At 42.7% G+C, this 22,074-nt stretch overlaps 1 protein-coding gene across 1 annotated transcript in view; it reads left to right on the top strand.

Annotated features, from left to right (window-relative positions):
• The window catches only part of COL14A1 (collagen type XIV alpha 1 chain), an 87,031-nt gene that overhangs the window by 9,669 nt on the left and 55,288 nt on the right, over positions 1-22,074 (top strand). The window contains exons 4-15 of the mRNA XM_056854323.1: positions 1,168-1,317; positions 2,105-2,221; positions 4,189-4,335; positions 5,419-5,493; positions 6,649-6,788; positions 7,814-7,937; positions 8,991-9,134; positions 11,302-11,466; positions 12,917-12,955; positions 13,667-13,805; positions 20,968-21,110; positions 21,391-21,500. Coding sequence (XP_056710301.1) covers positions 1,168-1,317; positions 2,105-2,221; positions 4,189-4,335; positions 5,419-5,493; positions 6,649-6,788; positions 7,814-7,937; positions 8,991-9,134; positions 11,302-11,466; positions 12,917-12,955; positions 13,667-13,805; positions 20,968-21,110; positions 21,391-21,500 — 1,493 coding nt within the window. The remainder of the gene's footprint in view (positions 1-1,167; positions 1,318-2,104; positions 2,222-4,188; positions 4,336-5,418; positions 5,494-6,648; positions 6,789-7,813; positions 7,938-8,990; positions 9,135-11,301; positions 11,467-12,916; positions 12,956-13,666; positions 13,806-20,967; positions 21,111-21,390; positions 21,501-22,074) is intronic.

The raw sequence follows: 22,074 nt of genomic DNA, 5'->3' as shown, positions 1-22,074 counted from the left end.
TGGCTATTACTGCACTTGGGTCCCACAACCTGCATGCTATGTTGTGGATGTATGACCAGATCTCCCAAAAATGTAATTTAATAATAAACAGCCCCTGGAAGTGTGATTGGTGGTGCTGTAATTTGCATTTGGAGCAGGGATGCTGAAGCCATCCTCTTGTTCCATGTCCGAATGGAAATCAACCTTCCTCTTCTGCTTTTAATCCCAACAGGAAAAAGGCAAATTTAGAATTTAGAATAGCATGCCTATTATCTTGGGTGCTGTGGAACACAGGCTGGATGGTGCTGCTGCAGTCGTCTTGTTTGGGGCTTCCTAGAGGCACCTGGTTGTCCACTGTGTGAGAAGACTGCTGGACTTGATGGGCCTTGGTCTGATCCAGCAGTGCTTTTCTTATGTTCTTAGAATCATAGAGTCATAGAGTTGGAAGGGACCACCAGGGTCGTCTAGTCCAACCCCCTGCACAATGCAGGAAATTCACAACTACCTCCCAAACCCTACTCCATGCCCAGAAGATGGCCAAGGTGCCCTCCCTCTCATCATCTTCTTAAGGTCATAGAATCAGTATTGCTGACAGATGGCCATCTAACCTCTTCTTAAAAACCTCCAGGGAAGGAGAGCTCACCACCTTCCGAGGAAGCCTGTTCCACTGAGGAACCGCTCTAACTGTTAGAAAATTCTTCCTAATGTCTAGACAGAAATTCTTTTGATTTAATTTCAAATGTTGGTTCTGGTCCGAAATTCTGGGGCAACAGAAAACAACTCGGCACCCTCCTCTATATGACAGTCCCTCAAGTACTTGAAGATGGTTATCATATCATCTCTCAGTCTTCTCCTCTTCAGGCTCAACATACCCAGCATCTTCAACCTTTCCTCATAGGACTTTCTCTTTTTCTGTGTGTGTGTGTGTGTGTGTTTTAAATCCAGAGCTGAAAGCAGCAGGGGGCATTTTTACCAGCGAAACTGGATGAGGGAGAAGCTTCCCTCCCCTGCCCCAACACCACAGTCCCGATCCAAATTGACTTCTCAAGTTTGCACATTCAGGTTAATGTGAACCTTGACAGATTTCCACTATCACCAGTAATGTAATCTTCAGATAGTATCATGAAAAATGTAATGTTATCTATGGAGTTAGCTTGTTTAGAGAGTTGTATTCCTTTCTCCTTTCAGTCCCTGGGCCAGCCCTAGAGACCTTTGTGGGAGATGATATCAGCACCATTCTTATTCTGAATTTATTCAGTGGAACTGAATACAGCATTAAAGTATTTGCTTCATACTCAACGGGATTCAGCGATGCTTTGGCGGGTGTGGCCAAAACATGTAAGAACGCATGATTTCTTGTTGTCTAGCTTCTCATCTCCATGGATTATATTTCAATGGGAACTGCTTTGAGTTTGCAGTTTCTGTAAAGAAAGGCAATATAAACATGTTTTTAATAAACATGTCTTAATAATTAAGTTATACAATGTACAGAATTTCGATGAGGAAAATTACTCCTTCTACTGTTTCTTAATGGAAATGTTTTTGCCAACTGTTCACAAGGTAATTGGGTATGTTAAAAAATGACAAAGTTTAGTCTCTAGTGTGTCACTTATGCATGTTATTTGTAGGTACAGAAAATGGAAGACCCGGCATTTTTAAACCTAATATTTGTTCGACATGGCTCTTTTGAGAGCCAGTGTGGTGTAGTGGTTAAGAGCGGTGGTTTGGAGTGGTGGACTCTGATCTGGAGAACCAGGTTTGATTCCCCACTCCTCCACATGAGCAGCGGAGGCTAATCTGGTGAAGCGGTTTGGTTTCCCCACTCCTCCACATGAAGCCAGCTGGGTGACCTTGGACTAGTCACAGCTCTCTCAGCCTCACATACCTCACAGGCTGTCTGTTGTGGGGAGGAGAAAGGAAGGTGATTGTAAGCCGGTTTGATTCTTCCTTAAGTGGTAGAGAAAGTCGGCATATAAAAACCAACTCTAAAAATTCTTATGTATCTGTGAAACCATAATTGCAATGGAATTATTTTAGATGCATTCAGACTACTTTTTGAAAAGGAGTAGGTAAGTAGTTACTTCTCGCTGATAACTGGTACCCTGGGACCTTTTCTTTATTGCAGTGTACTTGGGAGTGATGAATTTGGGGGTTTATCAGGTCCGCATGACAAGCCTATGTGTCCATTGGCAGCTTCAGAGGCATGCAACTGTATACAGGACAGTGATAGAATCTCTTTTTGGTAAGTCAGCACATCATACAATGTCTTCTTTTTAAAAAATACATTTTTTAAAAATTTTATATTTACAATTAATTATAATTCCAATAAAGATCAATGCATACAATAAGGAAAGGTACCCTACAGGAGATTCACCCTGCTTCTGAATGACTAGATGCCATATTGATTCATTCTGTGTTAAATCCTTCCTGCTGCTAAATGCTGTTAACTTTATCATTTTATATATATTTTTACATTAATCAATCCACTCTTGATGTTTAGGTGCCATTTCCTGCTTCTAGTGCCTTGTAAAAACCATTCTTGCAGCACTTATTAGGTATAGAATAATACTATGTAGATATTTAGGAAACATAAGTATGAAATTTAGTAATAAGGTTTCAACTGTAAATGGGAAATCCATCCCTAAATTAGATTTCATTGTATTTGCGAATAGATGCCAGAAGTTTATAGCTCTTGGACATGTCCATCACATATGGAAAAAATCCGCTTTCAAAGAGTTACAATGCCAACACGAACTAGTTGGGTTCTTAAATATCTTTGCAAACTTATTGGAGGGGGGGATTGATGCTGTAGATGCAACATTTTTAGTCAATTTCCCTTAAATTGGAGTAAGACAGTAAAAGTAGAACTCTGTTTAAATGCAGAACGCCATACCTCATTAGGAATTTCATGTCCAAGGTCTTTCTCCAATCTCAACTGAAAATTCTGTTTACTATTTATATTTATATTGGCTATAATAGCAAGAGTTTTGGGGGGGAAATACGCTCTTGTTCCCCAGTCAGCAACTCCTTGAACTTCCTTATAGCTAAACCTTTTCGCAGTTTTGTTATCAAAAAGGTCTTGAGTTGTTTCATCCCGAACAGGCAATAAGCCATTTAAAACAAAATTATCGCATCCATAAACATTTTTTCTAATGGGATTACTAGCCCATAAAATGTTATTAATGCCGTATTTACACACAAGTGTTTTTTGGCAGTATCAGCAATATCATAATTATTTTTTACCCATTTAACAATCCAAGTAAATCTTGCTGAGTCATAACATAATTTCAGATTAGGTATGCCAAGACCGCCATTAGTTTGTTTCTTTTGAGCTATTTGTAATTTAACTCTTCATTTCTCATTTTCCCTAACAAAACCATTTACAATTTTTGGCCATTCATTGAGTGTTTTCTGTGGAATTGTAATTGGTATGTTATATAATATATAGTTAATCTTTGATATTATTGACATCTTTACTGTATTTAGTTGACCTAACAGAGTGTGTAGGTTTTGTACAGACTGAGTTTGTTTCTTATTTCAACTACAATCACTTTGTAATTATATTTATAGAGATTGGTGCTATCATTGCTAATCTTAATTCCTAAATATGTAATAAACATAAGTAACTTCATACAATGTCTTCTAATTAGGGTTGCCAACCTCCAGGTGGTGGCTGGAGATCTCCTGCTGTTACAACTGATCTCTAGGTGATAGAAATCAGTTCCCCTGGAGAAAATGGCTGCTTTGGCAATTGGACTCTACGGCATTGAAGTCCCTCCCCTTTCCAAACCCCGCCCTCCTCAGGCTCCACCCCCAAAATCTCCAGATATTTTCCAGCCTGAAGCTGGCAACCCTACTTCTAATTGCCAAAATACTTCAACTGTGTCTTGATAGATTACCTTATTCTTAATTAGCATTTACTGTCGTCTTAAATCCAGTCTAAACTTAAACAACAAAGTTATCCATCTTCTGTGTGAAATGATTAGGAAGACAATGCAGAGGGGAAAGGCTTAATCACTCTTTGTGCTGTAAACTACAATCCCAATTTGAATCAGCATTCCAAGCAGGGGAATGCCGGATTAGGTGTGTCAACTGGCCGCCTGGGCTTTATAACGTGTGAACTGGCTGATGAATTTGTATGCTCACTCCACTTTATCATGCTGCATTTGTTCTAGAAAATGACACTAAAGGTTCTCTTTCTGATTTTAGATGGGACAAAGAGGGAAGTACTACTGGGGGGTGGGACCCCAAGGCATTGCTTCTTTGACCTTATTCCTGCCACCAAGTATAAAGTCAGTGTTTATACGCAGCTGCAAGAAATAGAGGGCCCTGCTGTTAGCATCATGGAGACAACGTGTGAGTAAACTTTTTCTGGACTGTGGGGCTCATTAAGCTGCTGCAAGTTCTGTTTTCTGATTTTAATTCCTGAAAGACTCTCATCATTTGCCATAACAATATCAGCTCTAATCAGTTTGGAACCTAGTCTGGAGAGATGGTGTGGTGTAATGTCAGACGAGGGTTAGGAAGACCTGGGTTCAAATCGGCTCTGAAACATGAAGCTCGGTGGATGACTTTGGCCCAGTCATTCTCTTTAGCCTAAATTACGTGGCAGAGGTGTTTAGAGGAAAAAGCGGAAAACAGAATTTTTCTATCCTGTGTTTTCTTTGGAGAATGGGCAGTATAAAAATTAGGCATATAGCTAGTAGTTTTGCCAGGCCTGCACCTGGCTATCCCAGCAGCTTTTGGGGGTGGGGTATGGGGAGGGGGAATAGAGTGCAGCGCAGTGACATCACTTCCTGGTGAAGTCACTGCATCGAGTGACTCCCTAGAAATGTCCTCAATCTCTATGGTAAAGACCATAGAGATTAGGGGAATTTCTAGAGAGTCGCTTGATGTGGTGACACCACCATGTTGTGTGCCATTGTTCCCCTCAGTTTTCTCCTGGTTCAGCTGTGAAGGGAGAAGGGAGGTTGTCCGGTGGGGGCACAATCATTAGACATCACCTTCACAAATCCAGCCTTCACAAATCCCGGGACTTCCCGTTCCTCTATTAACCCGATTCTTCCATCTCCCCTGAGCTCAGCCTGGGTGAAATCCCCATGCATAAGGCAAAGCGCTTTGCATAAGACAAAGCGCAGGACACGGAAGCTCGAGTAGGGACACAGAAGCAGAGGGTAGGGGGTTGGAGCAGAAGCAAGTGGCTCAGGGAGAGGCTATGTGGAGGCATTCCCTTCTTGACTCAACCTCATTTGCTGTTGTTTCCACAGTGGATGCACCATTTTATTCTTCCACATTCCACACAGAAAGCCCTTAAGCTAAATTCTGTGTACAGTACCACATTCTGCACTTGTTCTGTGTTCTTCCAGAATTGCACCCTGCACACAGCCCGACTTGGGGCAGCTAAGCTTTCCTTATGTTATTCTTTTCTCTGTCCTTTAGTACCATTCCCCACTCAACCACCGCCAACTCCTCCACCTACTACCCCACAGCCTACAATTCCTCCTGCAAAGGAAGGTAAGCTATTTCCATAGTAATGGATGTTATACAGTAGCAATCTTATTGATTCTTTCAGTGTGTAAACTATTTTTAATTCATCAAGGCTGGAATCTCAGTGACATCTCGTGTACTACATGATGCATGCAGGATTAATTGAATTGGGAAGGAGAGGATTTGGTTTACAGCGGGAACCATTCTATTATTTTGATTCACAGGTTGAAACTGAAAGTATCTTATACTGAGTCAGACCATTGGATTATCTACCTAATTCTTGTTTACTTTGATTGTCAGTGGCTATCCAGAGTCTCAGGTAGAGAAAGACCCTTCTTAGCTCCAGCAGTCTGAGGTCTACATATATTTACTCATGCAGCAAAAGGAAATGGCAGATGAGGGATACCATATTTCCAGTGCAAAGATTAAAGTAACTCTGCATAGAATTGCATTGTTAAGGGCTCTCCCCATCTAAATCAAAAACTATCATGCAGGGATAAAGGATTTAGCCTAGTCCTCTTCTCTGCTGTGCTACTTTTCAAGTTGAAGGTAATTGCTTTTGTTCCGTTAAATTAGCAAAAACATTTATACTCCACCTTATTTAAACCTCGAAGTGGCTTAAACAGATGATAAAGTTGAAGACCTTAGTTCAGGGGCCCCCAACCTTTTTGAGCCTGTGGACACCTTTGGAATTGTGACATAGTGTGGTGGGTCCAGCCACAAAATAGCTGCTGCAGGAGGTGGAGCCAGCCACAAAATAGCTGCCGCAGCTTACCTTCAATCATACCATGAAGGTGCTTGTGTTGGCAGATGTTACCAAAGCAATGTTTTTAAAAATCTGCACAGCCAGTCAAATTCTAATGGCCAATAGCCCTGCCTTTCCTTGCCCATCCATGGGCACCACGTTGGGGACTCCTGCATTAGTTCATAGTCAATACAAACATTTAAAGACGTCCAAACACATAACAAATCAATCACACAAGTCCAGATCTGTAGAAAGGGCCTAGGTAAAGGACAAAGAGTAAAATCCATTTTGCTAGTGAAATCTCACCTCGTTCTTCTGCTTGTGTAAAGCAGACATGACCTCTTTTAACAGATTTCACCTGGGACCTTCTACATGTAAAAGATATTCTCTACTAGTGAGTCATAGTCCCTCTCCTAAAGTATTTTATGTCTCCTTAGTTTGCAAAGCTGCGAAGGCCGACCTGGTGTTTTTGGTGGATGGTTCATGGAGTATTGGAGATGACAATTTCAACAAAATAATTGCCTTTCTGTACAGCACTGTGGGAGCCCTTGACAAAATTGGCCCTGATGGAACACAGGTAACTAAGAGGGAAGGCGAGAACAAAACGTGAAGTACGTATGGATAAATGTATTAGCATTTAACTCAGACATATATAGAACTACATGGCTCAAAATGTAACATTATGGCAAATGTTTTCTACTAATTTTTAGTAGAAATTTTCTTTGGAATTATTACTCTCAGGATGTAATTTATATAGTTATATAGAAGAACCCAGTAAAGTGTAACCAGTATACCACTAAAGCAAGGATTCCAAATTTGTGAGTATAGCATTTTTTATACAACATCCCTGGAGTTGAACACTTGTGGGAAGGGGAAGCCAAATTGCAGGGATAAGCTCCACCCCCAACATGTGTTTATAGGGTTGCCAACCTCCAGGTACTAGCTGGAGATCTCCCGCTATTACAACTGATCTCCAGCCGATAGAGATAAGTTCACCTGGAGAAAATGGCTGCTTTAGCAATTGGACTCTATGGTATTGAAGTCTCTCCCCTCCCCAAATCCCGCCCTCCTCAGGCTCCGCCCCAAAAACCTCCCGCCATAACTCTCTCCCTTTGATTGGAAAGGGAACTCTGCTCTTTCAAAGTTCCTGACTGAATTGAGAGCACCTGTATATATACATAGCATTTTCACGTGAAGGTGTATAAAGGTGCATTGCTCCTTTGCACACCATCAAGTGAAAATGCTATATGTAAGGTGGAGCTTACCATAATACTGCCACTTCTTCCCGGCCCCCACATGTGTTCATTTCTATAGTATGTTGTATGAAAAGTGCTAATGTCTGGTTGATATCTGTGGAATCAATGTCCAGATAAGTCCGCTGAGAGTTGCAGGCTTAACCGTGCCATCCCAAGCAGAGGTGCACCCTTCTTCAATGGGCTAACTTCCAACAGATTTAGAAAAGGATAGCTATGTTTGAAATTGCCTTGTAAATCCTCTGAAACCGATGTGGTCTTCAGAGCGCCCACCTGAGCCTGGGTCCAAGTGATGTCACTCTAGTGCATCCTGCTTTCATAGTCGATTAATACGATTTTCCCCCTGCAGGTAGCAATTGCTCAGTTCAGTGACGATCCCAGGACAGAATTTAAGCTGAATGCCTACAGAAGTAAGGAGACTCTCTTGGAGGCCATCCAGCAGATAGCATACAAAGGAGGAAACACCAAAACTGGTGGGTTAAGATGCCAGGTGTGACTTGGCATTGTTTGTTTTTAAATTTTCAACACAAAGCTATCTCTCATTGTGTGTCCTGACTGCAAACAAGGAACAGGAAGCCTTGAAAACATAGCTGCATCAGGGGTTTTGTTTCTATAAGTTGGGATGCCAGCCTCCAGATGGGACCTGGGGATTCACCAGAGTTACAACTCAACTCTAGACTCCAGAGATCAGTTCCCCTGGAGAAAATGGATGCTTTGGAGAGTGGGCTCTATGGCGTTGTATCCCGTCGAGGTCCCTGTCCTCCCCAGGCTCCATCCCCAAATCTCCAGGAGTTTCCCTACTTGGACCTGGCAACCCTACCCACTCATCCTCCGCTGGTGACCAGGGGGGTTCTGGCAGCTGTAATACTCAATGCACCAGTTGTCCTCATCAAGAGCCATGGCTCTCATGCTTGTTAGCAGAGTGATTGCTCAGAGACAGGCCACATGAACTGATAAAGGACCGCCTGTGCTTGAAGGGCCGCCTACTCCCTTAGGAACCTACCTGACCCCTGCAGTCCTCTTCGGAGGCCCTGCTTCAGGTGCCCCCACCTTCTGGGATTAGACAGCTGGCAACCCGGGAAAGGGCCTTCTCAGTGATGGCACCAAAACTCTGGAACTCTCTCCCCACGGAGATTCACCTCTCCCCTTCTGTTGCTGTCTTCCACCAGTGGGTGAATGCTTGGCATTCCCTTGGTGATCCCTCCTTCCTCCCCAATGTTTTAACTTAAAAAAAAATCTTTTCTACTTATTTAAAGCACTGGCTTTAATTTGTTTTGATGATGTATTCGTGTGTTTGTTTTAATGGCTTTTAAGACAATACTTTAATTTGTATGTTTTAGTTTGTTAGCCTCCTTGGTGGCCTTATGGGGGCAGAAAGGAGGGTTAAAAATATTGTTAATAAGTAATAAAGAGTTTAAAAAAACCTTTCAACTTACTGAGTCCATTGCGGAGTATGTACTGTTTATGCGTTACATGACTTTGCTTCCTTTGAACACTGCCACCATTACTCCTTTTCTTTTTTACAGGCAAGGCAATTAAGCATGCTCAGCAGGCCTTATTCACCATTGAATCGGGGACCAGAAAGGGAATCCCGAAGGTTCTGGTAGTGATCACAGATGGGCGGTCACAGGACGATGTGAACAAAGTCTCCAGAGAGATGCAACTAGATGGTAACGTGCCGTTCGTTTAGGAAATGGTTGGCACTGACTGGTTTCTTCTTTACCTGCTGCTCCAGATCCTCCTCCCACTTTCAGCTTACCAAGGGCTGAAATACAACTGCAGAGAAGTGTGTGTTTCTTGGTCCTCCTTTGCTGGGCATGGTCGATTCAGGGCTGCTTCTGAGATGTATGCTCTGGTGATTCTGGTATGTCTCATGATGTGTCGGCTGCCACCTGGGGAACTGGCAGCGTGGCAAAGGTGGCATGGCAGGAGCCAAGGGAGTTTTTGAGAGGAGTCATCTCAATCCAACAATGCCAGCAAGGGCAATATATCCTTAGAAGCAGGTAACAGAGGAGGCCCAACCTCATTCCCCTCATCATCCATGGAGACTCTGCAGGAAAGCAGCACTACTTGTTGCTTTGCCTTGGTTTTGGAACAGGGTCTTTCCCAGTCTCTCAGTGTACGAGGACTAATGGCCAGTTTAGTGTAGTGGTTAGAGTGCCAGACGAGGAGCTGAGAGACCCAGATTCAAATCCCCATTCATCCATGAAGCTCACTGGGTGACCCTCAGCAAGTCACATAATTTCAGCCTAACCTACCTCAACAGCATGGGGTAGTGGTTATGAGTGGCGGACTCTAATCTGGAGAACCGGGTTTGATTCCCTACTCTTCCACATGCAGCCTGCTGAGTAACCTTGGGTTAGTCAAAGTTCTCTCATAACTCTCTCAACCTCACCTACCTCACAAGGTGCCTGATGTGGGGGGTGGGGGAGGTGATTGTAAGCCGCTTTGAGAACTCCTTTCAGTAGAGAAAAGTGGGAGATAAAAAACAACTCTTCTTCTTATAGAATCATAGAGTTGGAAGGGGCCATACAGGCCATCTAGTCCAACCCCCTGCTCAATGCAGGATCAGCCTAGAGCATCCCTAACAAGTGTTTGTCCAGCTTCTGCTTAAAGATTGCCAGTGAGGGGGAGCTCACCACCTCCCTAGGTAGCTGATTCCACTGTCGAACAACTCTTAACTGTAAAAAATGTTTTCCTAATATCCAGCCGGTACCTTTCCACCTGCAATTTAAACCCATTATTGTGAGTCCTATCCTCTGCTGCCAACAGGAACAGCCCTCCTCTAAGTGACATCCCTTCAAATACTTAAAGAGAGCAATCATGTCCCCCCTCAACCTCCTCTTTTCCAGACTGAACATTCTCAACTCTCTCAGCCTTTCCTCATAGGGCTGGGTCTCCAGGCCCCTGATCATCCTCGTCGCTCTTCTCTATACCGGCTCCATTTTGTCCACATTCTTCTTCTTCTACTTCTCCTCTTATGCAGAAGTGTCCGGCTCTGGGTCAAGTCTTAAAACCCCAAACTCCTCAAATGCTTTCAAAACAACCCCAAAGTTTTCCGAAAGTGATTTGTGACTTCAGCAAACCCGATGTTGCTTTTCTGGCTCACATCCCAAGCCTGTAACACTGTGCGGCACCTTGATTAAGACACCACACTAGAATGCTGGCCCAGCGAGTGTTAGAATTAGGTCATGAGTTATTTAAAAGATATAAGGAAAATTAATGTGTGTGCTGCTTTGTCTGCTGAATGTGTGCTTGAAATAAAATTGGCTGGCCAAAAGAAGAACATTCCAAAATAAGTCACTTTCTGAAAGTGTTGAAAGACTGTGCTGATGTTAATCAGGGTGCTGGTGTGGGGTGGGCGATGGGTAAAACTGGGACTTCTCCCATGCATTGAAAAAGATTGATGTCTTTTCCCATGCTAGATTTGGCCACAACCAGGACTTCTCCCATGTATTGAAAAATATTGATTAATTTTCCCGAGCTAAGCTTTGCCACAAGATTAGCTAGATTAACTCATAGGTGTGTGTGTAAAGTGCCGTCAAGTCGCAGCCGACTTATGGCGACCCCTTTTTGGGGGGTTTTCATGGCAAGAGACGAACAGAGGTGGTTTGCCAGTGCCTTCCTCTGCACAGCAACCCTGGTATTCCTTGGTGGTTTCCCATCCAAAGACTAACCAGGGCTGACCCTTCTTAGCTTCTGAGATCTGATGAGATCAGGCTAGCCTGGGCCATCCAGGTCAGGGCAGATTAACTCATATAAATGCATCTTTATTTTATGTATGCTTTGCCATTTAACTTATCATGAGAGTTTCCCTTTTTCTTTTCTCCTGCATAGGGTTCAGTATATTTGCCATTGGAGTGGCAGATGCTGACTATTCAGAGCTGGTAAACATCGGCAGCAAACCAAGCGACAGGCACGTCTTCTTTGTGGATGACTTCGATGCCTTCAAGAAGATCGAAGATGAACTGATCACTTTTGTTTGTGAAACGGCGTCAGCAAGTTAGTGATTCTCTACTTTTGTTGGCTGCTTTCCATTGGTTGAACAGAATAAAAAGAGATACTTCCATTTATATTCTCTGTGTCACAGTAACTAACATCCCATTCCTATGTGTGTCCCACTGTGTTCAATGGGCTTACTCCCTAGTATATATGTTGGATTGCAAACTTAACGTTTTATTTCATAGTTGTGTTCATAGTTGTGTAGGAGATAATGTTTCCTATTGTATTTCAGACTAGACCTTTTTACTGTGTGTTGTCTTATAGGGATAAACAACGTTGTTGTTTTTTTTGTCTGAGTGATGCTAATGAGTGTAGGCAGAGGAAGGATGGACTGAGATCTCCAGGTCATACACTTTGGTCCTCAGCCTCTTTTATGCAAGCTGCGTTGAAACACATAATGCCTTCTCCTTGTGATCATTTCCATATGTCAAGTAATGGTAGTAAACTTGAGTGAAACTTTATCTCTGCCGTAGAAAATGACTACAGGACTGGCTGTTTTCAAGGGACGTCTCTCTGCATTTTGGCCCGAAGAGCCAATTCCCCATGTTACAAAGTTCTTATGTCCCCCACGTATTCAGTCGACAGATGTGATCTGGGAGTTCTGTGCTTGGAATTTAATTCCTAGGTGCACAGGGGCCTGATTTGGGTCAGGTCTATGGTATATGGCAAGAGCAGTCTTAAACCTTCCCTTCCATGCCATTTTCCTGACCTGAAATGACCCTGGGGATCCACTGTTTGCCTTGCTTGGGAAAACTTCAGAACATGTAAGTTTCCCCAATTGGGAAAATAGTGACTCCTCTGGGCCATTTCAGGTCAGGGAATCAGCATGGAAGGAAGGCTTAATCCCCACTCCCCGTGTGCCGTGGTTCCAGTTTGAGTTCAGCGTGAGAATTAAGTTCTGAGCATGGAACCCCTCAAAAATGACGGATAAGATATATGGTGGGCATGTCGGGGAGGACTTTGTGAATTGACCCAAAGTGTTCTTATAGAGGTGTTCAAAGAAAGTAAACATACATTTCTGCTGTTCCCCCAGAATAAGGGGGAATCTTCAGAGCAGGTGGAAGTGGTCAAATGGAGGAAGTGACAATCATAAAATCAATAGGCCAGAGATTATTCTAATGGTTACTATGTCGATGTTAAATATTGCTATGCTGAGAAGCTGGCAGTAATATATCAGTACTATATCATTGCTTACTTGGTGACAGATTTTGAACAGAGGTTTATGATACTAAAAGTGCAATCCTGAACTATTATATACCCTTCTGAGTCCATTGGCCCAGATGGGCTCAGAAGATTGTAACTCTGCTTAGGACTGCAATGTCATTGTAACAAGCTGCTTAACCAAGCTGTGGTATCTTTTGATTTTAGGTGAAAATATAGAGTAGTTGTGAATATTCCATTTCATTCTGTTATTAAAGACACTTAGTCTGTTTTTCCTCTCTCCTTGCAGCCTGCCCACTGGTTTATAAAGATGGCAACAGTCTTGCAGGTATGCTGTTATTAAAAGATTATGTATCCAATTTACTGACATGTCGTTACTATTTCTGCATGTAATATGTGATGTTTATTGCACCATTGTTAAATGGGGCCATCCAGTCTATTTAGCATTCCATATCAATTATTTTATTGTTTATTTTTATTGACATTTGACTGCTGCAGGGAGGAAAGAGGCCAAATAAGAAGGTACAAATATGTTAGATACAAGTTGAGTATCCCTCATCCGGACATCTTTGGACCAGAAGTCATAGCACACCCAGACTTCAGTTTAGCCTCCCTCCCCACCGCACTCAAGCTTCAGATCTAAAATCTGGACAGATCCAAAATGTGAACCACTTCTGGTCCCAAGCTGTCCGGATGAGGAATGCTCAACCTGTATCTAACTTAATTGTACCTTCTTGTTTGGCCTCTTTCATTTCAACAACATCTGAATCACAGAAATTGTGCAGATTTTTGTAAGGCCCCATTTTGTCTCAGCACATTTTGTGATATGTAGATTGTTGCAGTAATATTAATTCCTAGAGGGTTTCAGGGGATCGCTGGCCTAACATTAATTCCAAAGATAAATTATTGTTGTTGTTATTGCTATTATTACTGCTATATTATTATTATCATTGCTGCTGTTGTTGTTGTTGTTATTTCTTAACATCCTGGACATATTAACAGATAAAAATGATGTGTGCTATACTTTTGTGTTTTCTAGGATTTAAAATGATGGAGATGTTTGGTTTGGTTGAAAAGGAGTTTGCAACTGTGGAAGGGGTTTCCATGGAGCCTGGAACTTTTAATGCATACCCTTGTTACAGCCTACATAAAGACGCCTTGGTCTCCCAGCCAACCAAGTATGTACTGCCATTATACACTTTATGGTGCTGGTAACCCACCATAAAAGAGAACTCATGGAATCTTAAACCTCACACATTCTGTGATTTTGTATAAAAATGGGATTTTGCTTATCTCATTCTGGACTGATAACGGTACCAGGTGTGGTGGCTGCCTCAAGCACTAAATTTTAGAGTGCCATTAAAGAACACCAAAGTGCAAATGAATTGGTTTGTTGCTATCTTTTTACCAAACGGGAGAAGGCTGGCACTTGAGGTTTTGTCTCAGCCATCAAAATGCCACGGGCTATCTCTGAATGGCCCTCCATAATTAAAAGTATAAAAATGGGCAACCTGTTTTTGTGCATGACAGAAATGTTTTAACAGAAACAAAACTGTAGAGATTTGGGGATGCGAGGCAGCTGAACCAAGCAATCTTCCTAAACTACCAAGAGTGGCGTTGGTGTGTGAGGAGGGAAGCCTTGGTAGTTAATTTAGCTAGAGGTGGGGGATTCAGTACAAATAATTAAAGAAAGGAGGAAAGAAGAAACATAAATGGCCCCTGGGAGTCTCCGACACTGAGATTTTCTGCTAAGCTATAAACAACTTGGAAGAATTCCCGGCAGTTATCTGATGGGTAGGAAAAGGAGACCGTTCATCTTGGTTTCTGATACGAGGCTCAGAGCGTGTGTTTGTTTTTGTCTCCAAAATATCTGTGACTGCTATTGTTAAACTGGGGGGCTATTTGAGGGGGAAAGATGTTATTTGCCCTGTGAGGAAAGATATCAGAATATGCTTTTATCAAGTTTTAAATCTAGGCTGCAGGGTGAAAGCAGTAAACTCAGATGGATGCAAGCTCTGAGCCAATTATTATTTATGATTATTATTATTATTTATTCAATTTCTATCCCTCCCTTTCCCAAAGGAGTCAGGCTCAGAGTGGCTAACAATCTTACATTCATATCACTGAATAAATATAATCATAAAACATATATATATATATATATATATATATATATATATATATATATATATATATATAGTAGTAACAATTAAAACCTAAGTTAACCAGAGCTATCTTAAAGCCACTTTAAAAAGGTGGCGCCCTAATAACAAATCTCCCTAGTCAAATGGATAAGCAGAAGAAGAGTTGGTTTTTATTCCCCACTTTTCTCTACTTTAAGGAGACTCAAAGTGGCTTACAATCACAATCCCTTCCTCTCCCCGCAACAGGCACCCTGTGAGGCAGGTGGGGCTGAGAGAGTCCTGAGAGAACTGTGACTGGCCCAAGGTCACCCAGCAGGCTTCATGTGGAGGAGTGGGGAAACCAACCCAGTTCTACAGATCAGAGTCCACCACTCTTAACCACCACACCACGCTGGCTGCACAACAGGGGACACAGCAAAATTCAGCAGGGGATATAAACACTAGAACACTAGAAGGGCCCAGCAGGGGAGGCCAGTTGGTGTACAACCATCAGTGCCCTCAACCACAGGTGGAAGATCTCCATCTTACAGGCCCTGCGGAACTGAGCCAAGTCCCACAGGCTCCGGGTCTCACTCAAAGGAGAATTCCACCAGGCCGGGGTTAGGGCCGAAAAAGCCCCTGGGGCTTTGGCAGCGTAGCTAGAGCTTGGTTGTGCTTAAGAACAAGAATCACTGGTTGTGCTTGCTTCTGGCCACCAGCAGCCCTATAAGGTAGTGGCCCACCGGGAAATTTCCCTGAACGTTAAATAGCCAATCCACTCCTGGGCACCTGGCTATGGAATAGAGATTTTTCTTGCTTCCCAAGGAGAAATGGCGGGCAGCCTCTTCCCTCCAACCATTTACAGTAAGAGTCTCTCCTGTATATAAGACTGCCTTTGGAATATTGCCAGTATTAATCTTTACCTTGGCCAAATCTATGGGTTTTTAAAAACCCTTATTCATTAAACTTCTTCATCATCTCCCAGTCTGGCAGAGGGCTTGAGTGCTGAAAACACAAGAGAGAGAAGTATATTGAGTTTCAGAGAAAGGGGGTCTTGGAGCAAGATTTTGCCTGGAAAGGGAGCATGTGATAAGTAGAGAGATAAAGCTAACTCAGCCCATATGTGGGTTCTGCAAATTGTAATGAATAATATTATGGGGTGGGGGAGATAGAGGAGAGAGTCAGGCAAGCACAGTGTGTAATGTGGCATTAGGCATTAAGAGAATCAATTAAAATATGTCATTTGTCACATTCTTTTCCAAACTGAGGCCATGTTTATACATAACTGGAACAATTCAGGTAATCAGTAGGCACAGGGGAGGGGGGCTCAATAGAATATTATTTGCTTATGTAAAGGCACTTTTCCAGCAAGGCAGTGTTAGTACGCAGTTTGGTGACAATAATTTAATAGAAATTTTGGAATAAAATAAAAATAAAATTCGTGGGGTTTACTACAGTCCACAGCTGTAATAATCACGGGGTGGCATCGACACTTTTAAAGATGCATCTGAATTCTCCAGGGTGGGGGGAATCTTGCACATTTTTATAAAGCTTTGTTGTTGTTGTTAGCTTCCTCAGAATTTCTTAGATGTTTAGCTTGAGGAGACCTCTTTGTATGCTCTTCAAATTTCACTGGTGAGTAAATCTAGTAACAACCAGACTGTTTGCTACCCTTCTGAGAAAGTTCAGTAATCCTCTTGGAATTCACTTAACTTTCCCCATAAAATTCCTTAGATGTTTCATCTAAAGTGAAGCCTCCATTTTTCTTTGGATTTGACTTTGGGGAAATCCACAATTCAATTGGAATGTGGTTGAGTGTGTTCTGGTACAACTTACAGCGTGCAATCCTCTGCAGAGTTACTCCAGTCTAAACCTACTGATTTCAATGGGATTAGAATGGGCTTAGACTAGAGTAATGCTGTGCAGGATTGCACTGTTAGTTGTTTTAACTTCTCTGATTTGGCTTATATACCCGGCTCAAGGGGGTCTTCCTGGGGCAAAAGGACTGTGGAAGCTGCCTAAATGCCTCCCCCACGCCAGCGTGGCTGCCCTGGCAGCAGGGGCTGGTGGTGCCTGAATGCTGGCGTGTTTGACCCAGCGCCGGCTCCAATGGAGTTTTGGCCTCCCCTTCAGGAATGGGTTGTTACAGTGGGTGGAAGAGAGATACGCAAATGAAGGGTCGCCTCCTAGATGCCGTCACCTGTAGGCACCCATCTCTCCTCAGTAAATTACAGCACAATTGACAGAGCCTGATCTCAGTATCTGGCTGATTCATGGGAGTAGATGGTCTTCAAGGTATTTCAGCAGTTCCCTTGCCAGTCATTCTCAATTAGCTAACTGGAGAAAGAAACAAAATCCTGCAAAATTCAGTTGTTCCTAAATTGCGAACTTTTCTTCAGCAAAAGTTTTATGCTTCTTTTTTTGGCTATGGTCCTCAAACCACTTCCTTTGGAGTAGTCTTAAAGTGATTAAATTACCCTACGGGAGCCAGTACTGAAGACTTGCAATGTGGTTAAGCTCTTTTGCATACCAGTTTCAAGATGTGTAATTTTAACGTCATAAATGTAAATTAGAAAGGTTTATGGAAGGCCGGATACTTATCTCTCAATAGCTTAAGGGTGGCTTAAGTGGAAAAGATTAGTGTAACTAGGTCGCTTAATTAAAAACGCAGGAGAGAAATAAAATATTGTGTATAAAATGGAAGATGGTTTATGCTTTCTAATATCAAACCTTGGAATAAAGCTTGTGGCGGTATTGTTGTGGTTTGTGGTAGCATAGTTCAGTCGCTGTCTATTTGCAATAAAATCCGTAACTGTAGTGGTCTGTTTTATCAGCCAGTTTATCAAAGAAGTTAATTGAAAATGGAAGTTCTATTTATGACTGCTAAAAACGTATGCCTTCTGATGAACCAATGCATTAACTGGGATTCTGAGACCTCTGTAGACCTGAGTATGCTTTTTCTTGTAGAATCTTAAATTTCTACATGTCGGATTGCGCCTAAAGAGGCTTATGTGTGGTCAAAGAGGTGTCTCCATTCATATAGAAGCTCAGGAAGAGCTGGGGAAGGAAGGGGATGTACTGTAACAGAGATCTGTACATGCTTATGGCTTGCCCTCCATAGCCACCTCACACTGCCCTATGAACAAAACATATAGTACAAAGACAAGGTAGAGGCGCCCAGCATTTTCTGTTCAAGGTACGGTTGCCAGCCTCCAGGTGGTGGCTGGGGATCTCCTGCTATTACAACTGATCTCCAGCTGATAGAGATCAGTTCACCTGGAGAAAATGGCAACTTTAGCAATTGGACTCTATGGCATTGAAGTCCCTCCCCTCTCCAAACCTTGCCTTCAAACCAGGCTCCACTCCCAAAATCTCAAGGTATTTCCCAACCCAGACCTGACAACCCTAGTTTAAGGCCAGTGATGACTTTTGAGTGGAATTCTGGGGCCTCCGTTCACAGGTTCTGCGGGGTGGGGTGGGGGCTAAAAAGCAGTCTATAGCTTCACATTGAAAGCATACATTAACATCTACCATCAGCCCCTTTAAGACCATTAAGCCCAGAACTGATCAATTACCCAACTGCAGCATAGTTCAAGGCTAGTGGAACTCTTGAGTTAGCCAATCTGAAAGAACAAGCTCTGAACATCTGTAAAACAAGTTACAGAAAATTCTAAAGCAAACCAATATTTAGCATGCTTTCTCCCCCACACCCCATGACACAACAGGAGCTGAATGTGAAAAACTCCCAGCCCATCTTGTTTTCTGACAGAATATTGGGAGGAATTAGGACTTCCTATTTTACCATATGGAAGGCAGCAGAATCTGAAGGGGGCAGTGGCCTATTTGTTAGGTTGCCCGTAGGAGAAACAGGACTAATTGCAGGTTTTTGTGGGCTCTGAAGCACAGTGTGTCAATGGGCCCTTCTTTGGCGCTCCCTTCTCTCTCTCCCAATCATGGCTGCCATTTTCCTTCCCTCCGATTACGCCTCTATTCTCCCCTCCCCATGGAGACCACTTTCCTTCTCAATTATAGCTCCTTTCTTCCTCTTTGTCAGATGGCAGCTACCTTGGAGGGAGCTGGGTGTGGCTTTCTTGCATTCCTTTTATTTTATTATATTTATAGCCTGGTATTCAACTATAAAGTAGTATTGACCCTAGCAAGTCTAAAAGGAGTGGGAATGGGGTCACTTGCAGTGTTGCGTGATTGTTTGGGATGATTCCGAGGGGTGTCATAATTCAATTATCTTGTACTCTGCTTCCTCAGCCAACTGTAGACACTTTTTGCCTTGGGAAATGAGAGATCACCCTGGTGTCTGCAGTCAAGGGTGGGCCCTCTGCCAGGCTCTGGGCCTTGGCAGACACCCAACCGTGCCAATTCCTGATGCCTGCCCTAAGGAGAACACATTCCCCTCTGCCTTCTGCTTTCCTTCCCAAGGAGAAGATGGGATGGATGCCAGGAAAGGAGAATTGTGCCAAAGTTTGCAGAAGGATCTTGTGCTCTTATTTGTGTTATCTGCCTGTGGATGTACTAGGACCTGTCTAAGCGACGGCCAGCAAAGTAGTACGCAAGGGTCTTGTTTCTCACACACGCTATTTCTTTAGTCTGTATTCAGCAGAGATCCAGGTCCTGTGGCATTTTGGTGTGACTGTGAACGCATCAAAAGAAACAAAGAGAAAAGTGGTGGACTTGTTTGCACAGCGCTTTTAAAAGGAGGCAGCATAGTGTTTCTTTGTAGCTGTAATATTCTTATATGTAGATCTATTTTATCTGGCTGCTTTTGTTGTGTAGCAGCCAAGGGGTGGGTCATCTGGATTGTCAACATAGTATAGAGGGAGGGTAGTTTTAGTCCTTTCCTCCTGTGTGGATTTCCACCCACTATGCCCCCACAAGCTGTTATTTACCTTGTGGAAGGAAACATACAAGCAACTATATCAGTGGTTCCCAAACGTTTTGGGCCACCGCCCCCTTGGTCCCACAAACTCAACCCCAGCACCCCCTACCCTATCCTATAGAAAGCATTATTCAAAATAGGGGTTTGCATGACTCACTAAAGAAGATAATAATAAAATTTCAAAACAGTAACAATTCATTGCACATCTATTCAAAATCAAATTAAAACTTTTTAGTTGAAATTTATTCAACAAAACTGATGAACTTGATCCAGTGGTACCAGCTCTTCAAAGTCTGGGGAAAAATTCTGATAGTTTCCACCCAATTTGCCAGCATGGTGCCATCTCTTGATCTATTGTAAATTAGTGAACAACACAGTTGAAGGGTCCCACCTCTAGCACCCCCTGCTGCCCTCTTGCCTCTTAGTGCTCCCCTAGGTAATCCCACTGCCCCACAGGGGGTGGTACTGCCCACTTTGGGAACCACTGAACTAAATAGTGCCTGAATGTTTCTCTTGAGGAGCAACTAACAGCTTCCTCAACTGGGGAAAATGGCACAGGGGAAGGGGGTTAAATTGCTCTTTACCCGTACTTGGCTCCTATCCAAACAAGGGCTCCTGATGGCTTGTTCACTTTTTAAAAAGCCCACAGGATGGGAAGATTCATAGATCTCTGAACATCTTGTCCAGTCAAGCCAGTGATGGAAGTAATTTCAGGTTCTTTCTGGGACTGTCTCTCTTATGGTGCTCAAAGTAAAAGATGGAGAGGGTACCGCTTAACTCTTTCATCATCATCATCATCTTTATTAAGCATTTACTACACCATAGTTATAAAACAAGATTATGAAAACCAAATAGTCTATAAAAGGGTTAAAATAAATAAAGTAAATAAACCCCCCAAGGATGTAACTGCCTCACCATGGACTTCATCAAATTTTGTGGGTGCAACCCTCCCTGCAAACCTTCTCCTCACATAAACTGTTGGGAGGGTGCTGTCCTGATCTAAGCATCATGTGCATTGACCCTCTTGTCTCATCTCTTGAGTACCAGACAGTCTCTTACCAGTGCTTGGGCATGGATAATCCCTCACTTCAGCCTCTCCATGGCACTCTTGCTGCCTGCATAAGTAGGTTGGATCTCCTTGCCCATCTCCTCAATGACAAAAAGCAGGTCCGTGTAAATGCTTTGGGAACCTTGGACACCTGGTGGCTTCGTCGCCTGCATGTAGCCCATGGATGGGAGCCCAAAATCGTTTAAAAGAGGTGCCCTTGAATCCTCCTCAGTGTCAGGATATCAGTGTTGGGAACATTATTTCTTTCCCTTTTACAGATACTTGCACCCCGAGGGGCTTCCTTCAGACTACACCATTACTTTTCTCTTCCGTATACTGCCTGAAACACCCCAGGAACCGTTTGCTCTCTGGGAGATTTTAAATGAAGAATACGAGCCATTGGTTGGAGTGATATTAGACAGTATGTATTTTGTACGTCTATAGCATACTTTTATTGCTTATTGATTTTCATGTTCACACCTAAGAAGGGTAAGAAAAACATTATTGCAGTGTTTTCAAAGAAGGCTAGAATTTTTGTCCTGTGCGTTACGTACCTGCCACCGGCCTGTTGATTTCAGTTGTATTTATATATCATTATAAATCAAACACTCGACTCACGGGCACCTGAGGTGATATACAAACATTAAAACACACAAAATACACTTCTCTCTGCAATGTGTTCTTTCTCTCTCATGGTACAGATGGCGGAAAAACCCTGACTTTCTTCAATTATGACTACAAAGGTGAATTCCAAACTGTAACATTTGAAGGACCTGATATAAAGAAAATATTTTATGGAAGTTTCCATAAGGTAAAGTAAAACTAGCTTATTAGGAATGGGCATAAGTATCTCCATGTACTTTGGTTTACCCAGTCCCCTTCTGCCTTGCCTTTGCTGCTCTGTGTCACGTGAATAATTTTTATCTCCCAGCCCAGCTCAGATAACCAAAAGTGAATCAGGCCAGGGAGAAAAGTACTTGAACAGTGGAATGTAGAGAAGTAAGGTGAGGCAGGGATTAGCTCCCCTTTTCCCTTCTCATGCAAAAAAATAAAATCTCCTCCAGTTCCACATGCACCAAGATAATAGCCAGTGGTTTATTTTATTTGATTGATTGATTGATTTGATTTATACCCTCCCCTCTCCAGCAATGCTGGGCTCAGGGCGGCTTCCAACATAATAAATACAGTATATCATATATATAACACCAACATTTAAGATACACTAAAAACTTTAAAACTACAAACCCAGCTTCGGCCGGGGAGGGCGAGTTATAAATCACAAATAAATAAATAAATAAATAAATAAAAACAAAGATGATGCCCAAACTTGAAAACTGGCTCCTATAAATAAATGTCCTTGACAAGTAGGTTGGCCTAAAGATGAA

Source organism: Euleptes europaea, chromosome 8 (genome assembly GCF_029931775.1).
Source record: "Euleptes europaea isolate rEulEur1 chromosome 8, rEulEur1.hap1, whole genome shotgun sequence".
In the NCBI taxonomy this organism is placed as follows: Eukaryota; Metazoa; Chordata; class Lepidosauria; order Squamata; family Sphaerodactylidae; genus Euleptes; species Euleptes europaea.
This window is presented reverse-complemented; position numbering and strand designations above follow the sequence as displayed.